At 40.0% G+C, this 12,689-nt stretch overlaps 1 protein-coding gene and 1 pseudogene across 3 annotated transcripts; one reads left to right on the top strand and one right to left on the bottom strand.

The window, feature by feature from the left end:
* Positions 1–5,022: 5,022 nt before the first annotated feature.
* Positions 5,023–6,888, top strand: LOC143303269 (uncharacterized; annotated as a pseudogene). The gene is made up of 3 exons (XR_013059401.1): positions 5,023–6,218; positions 6,295–6,391; positions 6,472–6,888. The product of XR_013059401.1 is annotated as an uncharacterized LOC143303269 (transcript).
* Positions 6,889–6,937: 49 nt separating this feature from the next.
* On the bottom strand, positions 6,938–12,670 carry LOC117157876 (pyrroline-5-carboxylate reductase 2-like). 2 transcript variants are annotated; one of them, XM_033336189.2, is made up of 8 exons: positions 12,530–12,670; positions 11,523–11,695; positions 9,455–9,592; positions 9,265–9,335; positions 8,380–8,550; positions 8,018–8,230; positions 7,761–7,926; positions 6,938–7,660 (listed from the first exon to the last, which is right to left on the bottom strand). In XM_033336189.2, exons 2-8 carry the CDS (start codon positions 11,596–11,598, stop codon positions 7,539–7,541), a joined length of 957 nt encoding a protein of 318 aa, XP_033192080.1. In that variant the 5' UTR covers positions 11,599–11,695; positions 12,530–12,670; the 3' UTR covers positions 6,938–7,538. The 2 variants fall into 2 exon arrangements, with proteins under 2 accessions (XP_033192080.1, XP_033192085.1); XM_033336194.2 differs by lacking the exons at positions 11,523–11,695; positions 12,530–12,670 and adding an exon at positions 9,861–9,905.
* Positions 12,671–12,689: the final 19 nt, after the last annotated feature.

Consider the following 12,689-nt stretch of genomic DNA (forward strand, 5'->3'; position numbering starts at 1 on the left):
ATGCCGCCGTCAACTGGTCCCACGAAGGCCAGAAGAGAGGACAGAGAAGTCGGACACACCGACAACGAGGGGAACGGCCCGGAGAAGGCTATGGAGACGGAGCCTTCCCCGACGTGAGCGGAAGAAGGGGAGGAGGACAACTGTTCCTGCAGTGCAATCTTAACCGCGTCCGCCGGGCTCAGGACTTAATGTTCCAGAGTCTGGCGGAGCGGCGGATCGACCTGGCAGCGGTGGCCGGGCCGTACAGCATTTCCGTGATAGCGGCGCTGGGGATCTGATCGGTTCGGTCGCCATATTCTGGACCGGGATCGCGGGAAGCCCCTCCTGCTCGGTGATCGAGCGGGAATGGGGCTTCGTGGCCGTGAAATAGGGCGACTTGGCTATGGTGGCCGTCTACGTGTGGCCCAACATAGACCGGACCGAATACGCCTCCTTCCTGGACAGACTCGCGGCTGGAGCGAGACGTTTGGGCGCCTGCTCGTCACTGGTCCTCGGGGACTTCAACGCTCACTCAACGGCATGGGGCTCCCGCAGGACCAACGGAAGAGGGCGCGATGTGCAGAACTGGGTGGCCGCACTCGACCTCCGGCTTATGAACCGGGGGTCGTCCAGCACGTGCGTGGCGTGGCGGGGCGAGTCCATAGTGGACCTCACATGCGCAAACCCTGTCGCATCCCGCCGTGTGTCCGGTTTACATCTTGATGGAGGTGGCGGTTGGCGGCGCGATGGGTGACGGTTCGTTGAGTGCGCGGGACCATCGGCCCACCGGGAAGGAGAAGAAGATTCCTGCGGTGGGCGGTGACCCCTCCGCGACGAGGACCTCATGGCGGCGGCCGCTATAGCCGTCACTTGGTTGGAAGGATCCCCGACCCACGAGGACGCGGAAGCGGGAACGACCCGGCTGAGGCGCGACATGCACGCGATCTGCGATTCGTGTATGCCGCGGTCCGGAGCCCCGTGCCTCGCCAGCGCGGTGTATTGGTGGTCCGAGGAGATCGCTTGTCTCCGCGAGGCGTGCATCTGCGATCGGCGCCGGTATACCAGATTCCACCGTAGGCGGCGGGTGGACGAAGCCACAGTGGCTCGTCTGTACGAGGCCTACCGCGATGCACGGAGGTCCCTGCAACGAGCCATCAAGGAGACGAAGAGGCGGGCCTGGAACAAGTTACTGGCCAGCCTCGACTTCGATCCCTGGGGGCGCCCTTATAAGATGGTATTGAACAAACTCCGTCCATGGGCGCCTCCCTTAACGGAGAGCATGGACCCTCGGTTCCTGGAGGAGGTCGTCGGCACCCTGTTCCTGGGAGCAGCGAACGAGGGAGATGGCAGCTTTACCGAAGAGGAGGAGCAGGAGCCTCAACCGCGGGAAGAAGAACCACATGTCACCGCGGGAAGTTGGAGCCCGGAATCGAGAGTCACCGAGGAAGAACTGGCCGGGGCCGTCGGGAGGATGGGAACGCGGAAAGCTCCAGGTCCCGACGGAGACCCGGCCCGCCTGTGGAAGGACGTCGTCGGGGTCTTGGCCCCGAAACTAAGGCGTCTGTTCGACGGATGCCTGTCTCGGGGTGAATTCCTCGCTTCGTGGAAGGAGGGGCGGATGATCCTGCTGCCCAAGCCGGGGCGCTGTCCGGACTCGCCTTCCGCCTTCCGGCCGGTATGCCTTTAAGACGAGGCTGGCAAGCTGCTGGGGAGAGTGGTGGATGCCGGCCTGAAGTCGCATTTGTCCCAGAGTGTTCCCGTACTGCACGACGGCCAGTTCGGCTTTCGGAGAGGGCGGTCTACAACCGACGCTGTCGTCCGTGTCCGCTCCCTTGACGAGGGGGCCCAGCGGCCCGCGTTGGCCGTGTCGCTGGACGTGCTCAACGCCTTCAACAGCATCCCTTGGGACAGGATATGCCGGGCCCTCGAATTTCATCGGGTACCCGCGTACCTGCGGGGTGTGGTCCAGTGTGGTACACCGTCCGGGGCGGAGGGGTGACTGGGAGGGCTGTACACCGCGAGGTCCCGCAGGGTTCGGTGTTGGGTCCGTTGCTGTGGAACATCGCGTACGACGCGGTGCTTCGAACGCCGATGACTCCGAACTCGGCACTGGCGTGCTACGCCGACGACATGTTGGTGCTGGTCTAGGGTATGGCATGGGGTAGAACCGTTCGCCTGGCGGAGCTGGCGGTGGCCTACGTGGTCGCCGAGATCAAGGGATTGGGACTGAAGGTGTCCCCTGAGAAATCCGAGGCAATGTGGTTTTGCCGCAAGGCCGATCACGGGACGCCTCCAGCGGGTTATCGCCTGAAGTTGGAGGGAGCTGAGATCGGGGTCGGAACCAGCATGAAGTATCTGGGCCTGACCGTCGACAGCCACTGGACCTTCGGCGCTCACTTTGAGCGCCTGACAGCGTCTATCGAGGCGACGGCGAACGCCTTAGGACGTTTGCTGCCTCGGCTGGGCGGGCCCGACGTCGGAGTGGCTGTACGCCGGCGTGGTGCGATCGAGGCTCCTCTACGGAGCTCCGATCTGGGCGGAGGATCTGAGGACCAACCGTCGCAGTCTCCTAGCGGTCAGGAGGCTGCACAGGACGGTGGCCATCAGGGTAGTGAGGGGCTTCCGCAACATTTCGGCGGCAGCAGCGGCGGTGTTCGCCGGGTTTCCTCCGTTCGAATTGCAGGCCCTGAGATATCGCGAGATTTATCTGTACACTCGGGGTCTGTTGGGCTGGATCGGCCCGGTGGGCGCCGACGTCAGTGTTCGGGCTCGGCGGGCTTTGCTCGACAGATAGCGGGCCAGCCTCGACACAAGAGCGGGTGCACCGGGGATAAGGGTCCTCGGGGCCGTCCTTCCAAACTGGGACGTTTGGTTGGACGGTAGCGGGCCTCCCCTGACCTACAGAGTGACACAGGTATTCACCGGACACGGTTGCTTCGGTGAGTATCTGCACCGAATCCGAAACCGCTTGGGACCTCTCGCCGCCGATGATCCTCGAGACATTGTTGGTAAACGAGAGAAGGAGGAGGGCCGTGACCTCCTTCTGTGAACAAGTTATGCTTCGAAAAGAGGCCGCGGAGAGGGTGAGGGTACTCTACTCTGAGAGGATTGACCGGCGAGGGCGCGGCAAAGGCCGTGGGCGCGCTTCGGTGAGGCGTGCTAGATCCGCTGCGCCCCCCGGTGGGGTGCAAACTTAAGCGCTGGCAACTCAGCGCCCCGGGGCCGCAAAACAGCCCGGTAGGGGAACCGGATTGCCTGGCACGGCGGCTCTGGCGACGAGGCGCGGTGTGACGTGGCCGCACATCGCTCCATTAGGGGTCGTATTGAGCGCGGGGGGACGTGTCGATCACACTGGTTCCGGGGCCCCTCTCGATCGCAGCCGGGTCGGTCATCGTGGAGGTTTTAGTCGCTTGGAGTCCGTGGATTTCCTCCACGTTAATAAAATATCGCAGCGGGAGACTACAACTCAAAGCACACACTATGGGGATCAAGAATCACTACACCTCGAGGTAGAACCCTGGAAAGCTACATTAGAAACAATAACCTCAATATATTATCCACAGGAAGACCGACATACTGGCCGACAGACTTGAGCAAAATACCTGACCTACTTGATTTTGCAGTTACAAAGGCACTAAACGCAACTTAAGTAAATATAGCACCTAACCTCGAGCTTAGCTCCGATCATACACCCATAATAATTACATACAGAAACAAATCAATACTCTATAGCAATCCAGAGGCACTATGCATCAAAACCACCAAATGGTAAACTTTTAAAGAAATAACCGAGAGCTAAACCAACTGCAACATCTCATTGAAAACATCCGAACACATCGAACAGGCAGTAACAGCACTGTCAGAAACTACCCAAGAAGCAGCATGGGTAACCACTATACCTGAACCAACTAACAGACAAACAAAAATTATTCCACCAGACATACTTGAAAAAATTAGAGAAAAAAGAAAAGTGAAAGCAAAATGGCAAAAACATAGAACAAAAGAAAACAAAAAACACCTAAACAAACTTGCAAAGGAAATAAAAACAAAATAAAAGAACACAACAACAACGAGTTCACAAAGTTTATAGTCACTATCTGCACACGAGAACTCCAACTACTCCCTATGGAAAGCCACAAAAAAAATCCAATAAAACTAGTCCCAGCAATCAGAAAAGCAGACAACACATGGGCAAGAAGTAACGAAGAGCAAGCTGAAGAATTTGCCAACCACCTTTACAACACATTTACACCACATAATATCAACAACAGCAACCCCAAATGCCATACGGACGAGGATACGCTAACCACTAGTACATCAATTGACAAACACTACACCATACCTAAAACAACAGCACAAGAAATTAGAAACATAATCGAAAAAACAAAAAATAATAAAGCACTAGGAATCGACCTAATCAATGGTAAAATCTTGAAAAACCTTCTGCCAAAAGCGATAAGACTAACTACAATAATATTCAATGCAATACTAAGAATTCAATACTTTCCTAAACTATGGAAACTGGCACAGATCATAATGTTACCTAAACCAAGCAAAGACCCACATCAAACTACATCATACAGACCAATATCACTACTTCCTGTGTTTTCTAAAACACTAGAGAAAATAATATACGACATAAAACCAATAATAGAGAAGGAAAAATTAATACCGGATCACCAATTCGGATTCAGAAACAAACACTCCACTATAGAGCAAATGCACAGGCTCGTCAACGAAATAATACTAGCACTAGAAAACAAACAATACTGTACAGCCCTCTTTATGGACATAGAGAAAGCATTTGACAAAATAAACCACGAAAGCTTACTACAAACAATCAGGAAACAATTCCCGAAGCAAATATACCAATTAATAAAATCTTAGTTAAGCAGCAGAACCTTCGTAATAAAAATCAGGGACACATACTCCGAAGTCAAAGACATCAAGGCAGGAGTTCCGTAAGGAAGCGTCTTAGGACCAGTACTATACACACTATACACGGCCAACATACCAACAACTACCAATAGCAAACTACTGACATTCGCGGACGACACAGTTGTACTAGTCAGGCACATTAACCCTGTAACAGCAGTCACATTACTACAAGAACATATCACAAAAATAGAAAAGTAGCTACAAGTTAAATAAATTAAAGTAAACCCCAATAAATGCAACCATATTACATTCACACTGCGAAAGAGATACCACCAAACATCTTTCTGAACGGCACGTATATAATACAAACAAGGCAAGTCAAATACCTAGGACTCCACATAGATACACAACTCACATGAAAACAGCATATCAAATCAATAATAGACAAAATACAGACAGCAAGGAGACAAATGCATTGGCTAACAAGTCGAAAATCCAAACTAGGTATAGAAAATGAATTAAAAATATACAAAACGATCATAAAACCAATCTGGACGTACGGAATACCACTATGGGGAACAGCAGCAATGAGCCGTATAAGCAAAATAGAGACAATGCAAGCTAAACTTCTTAGAACAATAGTAAACGCCCCGTGGTACGTTAGAAACGAGGACATTCGGAAAGACCTGGGAATACTAACGGTCAAGGAGAAGATTAGCAGATGTGCAAGAAGGTATAGAGAAAGAATAGTAACGCACCCGAACCGGCTGGCAGCGGAAACGATCAACACATCAAGCATAGAAAAAAGGCTAAAAAGGAAACACCCAACAGATCTCATAAAGGATATAACCTAACAAACACGAAGATGGTACCCCGCTGGGGGTAGCCACTCTCATGATAATCAAACAGTCAAAAAATTCTACCAAATGTCCAAATTGGACAAATTGTGAATGTGAAATATTAAATAAAGAAAAAAAATATTCAGTAGTGAAAGGATACATCTATTATGGGTTTAGTTCCAATACGTGTTTATCAACATGATGCTATACCTTCAACGAATAACTCATTCAGAAGTAGTAAATAGCAATATTTATTGTGCATATCATTTTCTTATGCAATGACTTTATGAACTCCTACTTCTGTTACCCTATTAGATCTACCACTAAATGTTGAATTATTCAACTCATTACGACAAACAGAATTAGATGTAGAGCAGTATGTACTGTCTAAAGAGGTGAAACAATCGAGAACTGTAAAAGAATATAAGAAAAACTTTAAAACGTACAAAACATCCTGAGCTATGGAAAATGAATATAAAAAAAATGCTAGACTAAGAAGCAAAGAATATATTGGAGTTGGAGGTAAACCAACTCAATTCTAGAGAGGCTTTAAGCATAAAGAAAAATCAAATTCATATCAAAAGCCTGTAATTCACAGGGAAAATAGTACCAGCAAAAACCATGGGACCTATTTGAAAATGCTGCATGTTTTGCGCTGACAAAATAAACGAAGCTGCTCGGAGTTATAGCAGAAGTTATAGTTAATAACAACAACAAAGTTGAAGTCAACAACAACAGAGTCGAAATATACTTATATAATATAATGGATGCCTAGTGGAGTTATGGAACCAGACCAAAGAGGACAACTTACATCGAAAACAAAAAAAAGTGAACAGAAAAATCAACAGGTACGATGGATTATACAAGAAAGAAGTTTCTAGATTCTAAGCTAAGTATAGCTGCTATGCATAAACTTTATGTACTAAAGTGAAAAGAAGATAGTATTCCAGAAAGCGACATAGTTAAAAAAGCTATTATAGAGAAATGTTTAAGTCAGAATTTAATCTTGATTTTAAACAAGTGAAGTTTAAAGTGAACGTTTGACTACCAAATATTATTAACCACTAAATTAGAATTAGAATAAGTAATTAATTTCTATACTTATACGTACAGAATCAAATTTTAAGATTATTTTTAAATATTCATAAATATTTTATATTTTAGGATTAGTACCGTGCCCTTTTAATATTATTAGTACAAAGAATGACATATCTTATATAAATATATTAAAGAATATTAAAAACTGTTTAAAATTTTTATGTTTATTCTGGCATCTCAATATTTACAATAATATTTAATATGTTATTTTTAAAATATTATATAATATGATATAATGTTATAATTTGTATTATAATATCAAAAATTATATTTTGTATCATACTTTCTGTAGTATTCATAATACATGTCACTACGAAATTTCGTTCAAGCAGGTTTGCATTCTTATTTCATTTATGCTAAAAGGATAAGCGTAAAAATGTTGTTAAATACAAGACATATTTATATACATTTTTATACACTTCAATTACAAAATATGCTACTATGAAAAAATAACAGATCTATTACTTTCAAGCGCTTGGTTTTAAATATACAACAATAATTTTAACATTTACCAATTTAAAAGAATTATGTACAAAATATACAAAGTATTTTTTAAAAATTATGTTACATATTTCTTATAAAACGCAATGATGATGAAACCACAAATGAAAATGTACTTACTAGATGCAAAATGTCATTACTATGATTTACTTTCTTTTCTATGACATTAAGGATTACTAGAATACTTTCCTTGTTTCTTAGTTTCTTCATCAACTACATCTATTTCTTTACCGTTCAATCAATCTAATTTTTCTCTGAAAGTGAACTAACTTCTTTACATCTCTTCGTTGCTGCTTCAACTGCTCCAATTACAGCTGATCTCAATCCATGTTGTTCTAAATAATGTATTCCAGTTATAGTAGATCCTAATTAAAATGCAAACAAATAATTAGTAAATAAGAAATGCACAAAGCCTATTAGAAAATACATTACATAATATTAAGCATATGCATGATTTCTCCAAACCTGCTGGTGACGCTACATCATCTTTAAGTTGTCCTGGATGCATTTTGGTATCTCGAACCATAATACCAGCACCAAGAACTGTTTGTGCAGCTAGCTTATACGCGGTTGGTCTCATAAGACCCATTTTTACGCCTCCATCGGCCAAAGCTTCTATCATCATATATACCTACATTTATAAAAAATATATTTCTGTATTCGTCTTCTATTATAAACATTAATATAAATGTTTGGAAATATATTAAGATTTTGTTACATACATAAGCAGGTCCCGAACCCGCTAAAGCTGTAACGGGATCAATTAAATTTTCAGGTACTTCTTCGCATAAACCCACAGAGGAAAATAATTTTTCTGCTATTTCGGCTTCTTTATCGCCGGCATGTTTTCCACGAGCGTATACCGTAGCACCGCAACCTACAATGGCTGGTGTATTGGGCATTACTCTGATTACCGGTGTTCCGTTTGGCACAGCCTAGCATTAAAATTAAAGTTGCAAATTAAAAATTTTTAAATAATAAAATGAGCAAGATCAAACTAAAAGAATGAAAAAAATAAAAATTGATTTTTATTCAACTTATTGATATTATTAAAAGTTTGGCAATGAGAAAGATTAAACTTTACCTTTTCTAACGACGCTAATGGAATACCCATAGCAATAGAAAGTAAAAGTTTTCTATAATTTTTTAAATCCGGAAGGACCATCGGAACAACTTGTGGTTTTACTGATAAAATCAAAACGTCCCCATAATCAACAACAGGTGCATTTGAAAATACAGTATTTGATCCCATTTCCTGGAATCGCAAATTAATTAAGCTATTAATAATGTAGAATGCATATCAAAATGCTTTAAATAACTGATGATATTTAATACCAACACATCGATAAATGCGAAAGATTAGAGATAAACTAAACTGTATGGTCATAATATAATTTATAACATTATCGCAAAGCAAAGATAAAACAGTACAATATTGGAAATTTTCCTACACGCGATGATTATGGAGAGATAACAATGAACCGGACGTCTATAGACAATTAGCGTTGGAGCTCAAAATTTTGTGACATAAATTTTACACTTCTTCACTTATACATTATCAAACAAACATAACTTAATAAATAAACTACTGAATATTAAGATAGACTATCTTTCAACTGCAAATTGTAATATCACCAATATTGTAATCGAAACTGGTAACATCAACTGAATATCTTACTTCATCTAATCATAATTACTAATCAAGTTCTAAATGCTAATCGTCGATAAAATTTTAATAAACTTGACAACAACATACTCTAAAAAAGATTATTACGTTATTGCGTGTAGGTAATTCGCAAACAGATTTACGTTTCCTTTATCTATTTATCGAGCAAATAAAAAATATTTGATGTTTTTTCCATCAAACTGATAAAGCTAATAATCAGATAATTATCTTTTATCATCATTATCTATATATCTTAGAATGCAATGATAATAAACTGCTACGATAAAAAATTATTATTTTCACCTTAAACGCATCTATACTGCCCACGTCATTGGGGAGACAACTAGCCAGCATCATTTCACCTTTGCTCAATCCTAAAATTTACACAAATGATTATATAAGATTATATCTGAGGTCATTTTAATATTTGGATATTATTATGTAACATATAAATTATTCTATATATAAGAACTTATATAAATAGTTTTCTTACCAGCTCGAATGAAACCTTTGGCCAAAGCCTGAGCCATCTTACCGCCTCCTATGAATCCAATCTTCAACATTTTTGTGTCGATATTCAATGCGATCTTTTTTTCCTTTTCCTCGCCGTCGGCAAGAAGATGATCACTCACTGCACAGAACAAAATCTTTCAGTAGTAAAACGCAATGTTGTGAAAATACGTTACAATTTACGTTCATAATTTTCGTTTACACGCTTATATTAAAAAATCAATTAGAATATTAAGGTTCAAAATGGAAATTTTTGTTTGATCAAAAAGGCTGTCTTTTTTATTCAAAGAAAACTACGATAGATCCATATCTAATAATTAAAACTACAAATTGAAAAGTGTCGCATCTGAAGTCGGAGTTTCTAATTTGCACAATACAAAGATTAATACCGTTCGATCGCGATATTTACAAGCAAATCGGTACGCTTCTGATTCTCGTTTCTCGCCCCATCTTTCTCAGTACATAGATGATTTCAGTAGTTTTTTTTCTATGTAATCATGAACGAGATAAGGTCCTGTGTACGCAATACATTTACGTTCATTACTCATATGCGACGAACGTAACGTGGGTAATAAACTTCTTGAAATGCTTCTAAAATGTGGTTTCACTGGTAAATTGTTGGATATTTCCATTCATCTTTCACAGAAAAATTACAAAATGCTATAATTTGTCCTTCTATTGCGATTTAGGACAGCTAAAGGTTTCCTATAAATCTCTCTTACATTTTGGTAAACGAGCAACGTATTACATAAATGCCACACAAATTACTTTCAATGAGATGCATTTCAGTGTAAATAAAATGGTACAAGTCATGTTCCATTTTGCATCAGCATACATTATACATTAAAAAGTAAATTAATCTCAAAACATGTTAACTGATGGAATTATGAATCGAATATTAACATTAGGTAATGCAAAACATCGAATATTAACATTAGGTATAGCAATATCATCCTATATTTATTGAGTAACTACTGAAATGATTTAAACTAATGACATTTAAATTAATTTATAAACTTCGATATTCGAGATTTGTCACATTAGACACATATAGCATATTAAATTACAGAATTATTTCAACTAGCGATGTTAGTAATTTTATCAGCAATAATAAAAAATAAATGACGATAATAATGATCGAATAGGTTTAAAAATTTTATATAAAATTTATAATTTTTAAGTTACAAAATATCTTTGAGCAAAAAGGATAACTTGCTAAATCATTCTTTGCTTTAAGCAATATGATTATATTTTCTTTAGATTTCTAGTCACATTTCTGGACTATAGTCAAGTGCCGTTACGTGCACGCACATTATGTAATTTAACTTGATTTCATATATGTATGTATTTTTAAAATTCATCCTCATCTTTCGAAAGAGTCAATCGTGATACACTTGCCATTCCGAAACTGTATTAATCAATCAATTGTTTACGTTACTTCTTTATGCTAAATGAATTTACAAAAGTTGTTTATTCTTTGAGAATTGAATATTAATCGTACATCTAAATAAGAAATTCATGAAATGTGGAGTTAATCAGTTTCGTTTTTGAAAAATTCACAACCGCTAACAAAACATTCACAGTTCCAAGATATATTTAAATATCTCTCTCTCTCTCTCTCTCTCTTCCTTCCTCCAAACTGTTGTTTAATTTTTTTGCTTAGAACAAACATAATTAATTAAATAGATAATAGCCAAAGTACTTATAATTTGATCTTCTATAAAATTTAAACTTGTATATACATCATACTAAAATGTTAAAATCACCTAATCATAAGGTTTCAACATTTTACAGAATGATCAAACAACTGATGAAAACATTTCTCCGACTATTTTGAGCGGTTTATTTTCGCTCATATTTCAGTTTAAGTTCAACCACGTCGCATTCGTACTGCATGCGAACGTGACGATCATATGATACAAACAATATCACGTGCGGAAGGATTTAGCGATTGATTAAGCGAACTCACGTTTCGCATTGTTATCGCGGATCGTTTGATAATATTGCAATCTAAATTGGATGGAAATAATATGAGTGTCTCGGTTACTCACCATTTCGGGCGTTCAGGCGTCGACGAACTCGACGTCCTAATCTTAGAAGCTCCGTTGTTTTCAATCCGGTAGTCATTTTCCTTCTTTTCTTTCCTTTTTTTCACTGATGAGCTTAGAAAGTAATTACTAGATGCTAGATGTCGTTGAAATTAAATGTATGGCGCCACGATAAGCTGCAAGCAAACAATTGTTGATAAATCTCAAATTTTTGTTTACATCAGAAATTTCTCGAATGCAATACACATAAATATGTGTTTTATGACCTGGAAGTACGTAATTAGTAGACTAGGCGAATATTTCTTTGTTTACAGAAAATATCAATGTATGCATATAACATGTAGGAATATACACATTACCTAAAGCATTTATTATAATATTTAAAAGATGAAAGAAATATCTATTTAAGTTCTACTTCTTTAGTTGTATTTGTAAAATTCTGCACAAATATCTGCAATCTAATGATAATTAGTAATCAAAATTTCAAAGAAATAAAACACGAATATACTATGAAAATTAAGCATTTTTTTTACATTTAATCAGTTTAAAGCAATTTAAATTTTAAGCTAATTAATACATTCTAAGGTAATTGCTTTTTTGATGCATAACATACGATTAAATTAGCAACTCTAATAAAATATAATAATCTATTTCGTGAACATGCAAGTGTAACTATGCATGAAAATATCTGAACGGATGCAAACATAAATTCTTAAATAATTATCGTATCAAGTGTATAAAATATTTATGACGATTCCAAAAATAAATGATACCATATTAAACAAGTATTAACATACAATGAAATATAACGTTACTATTTAAAAAAAAAGCCAAAAATCGTGTACGTGCGAAGAGACACGTAACGCGTACAACTACGCGAAGGATTAGGTGTATCTATTCCTATTCAGGAACTAATTGTAATATTCAATTAATTTTTATAACTTTCCTTAAAAACATAATTGTTAGAGTTATTTAAATTGTTTTATATATTATATAAAAAGATACTTAACTGATTTACATTCTGTAGAAAATGCTCCGTTATAATCTTCTAATGTAATGATATCTTACTGTAACCGACGATATGATTGTCCTATTTGTAGTTGTGTACAGTGTTTAATATAGATCCTGTCTCTTCCATGACTTATATATCAGCATGAAACATCGTGAGAA

The sequence above is a fragment of the Bombus vancouverensis genome, chromosome 10 (genome assembly GCF_051014615.1).
Source record: "Bombus vancouverensis nearcticus chromosome 10, iyBomVanc1_principal, whole genome shotgun sequence".
In the NCBI taxonomy this organism is placed as follows: Eukaryota; Metazoa; Arthropoda; class Insecta; order Hymenoptera; family Apidae; genus Bombus; species Bombus vancouverensis.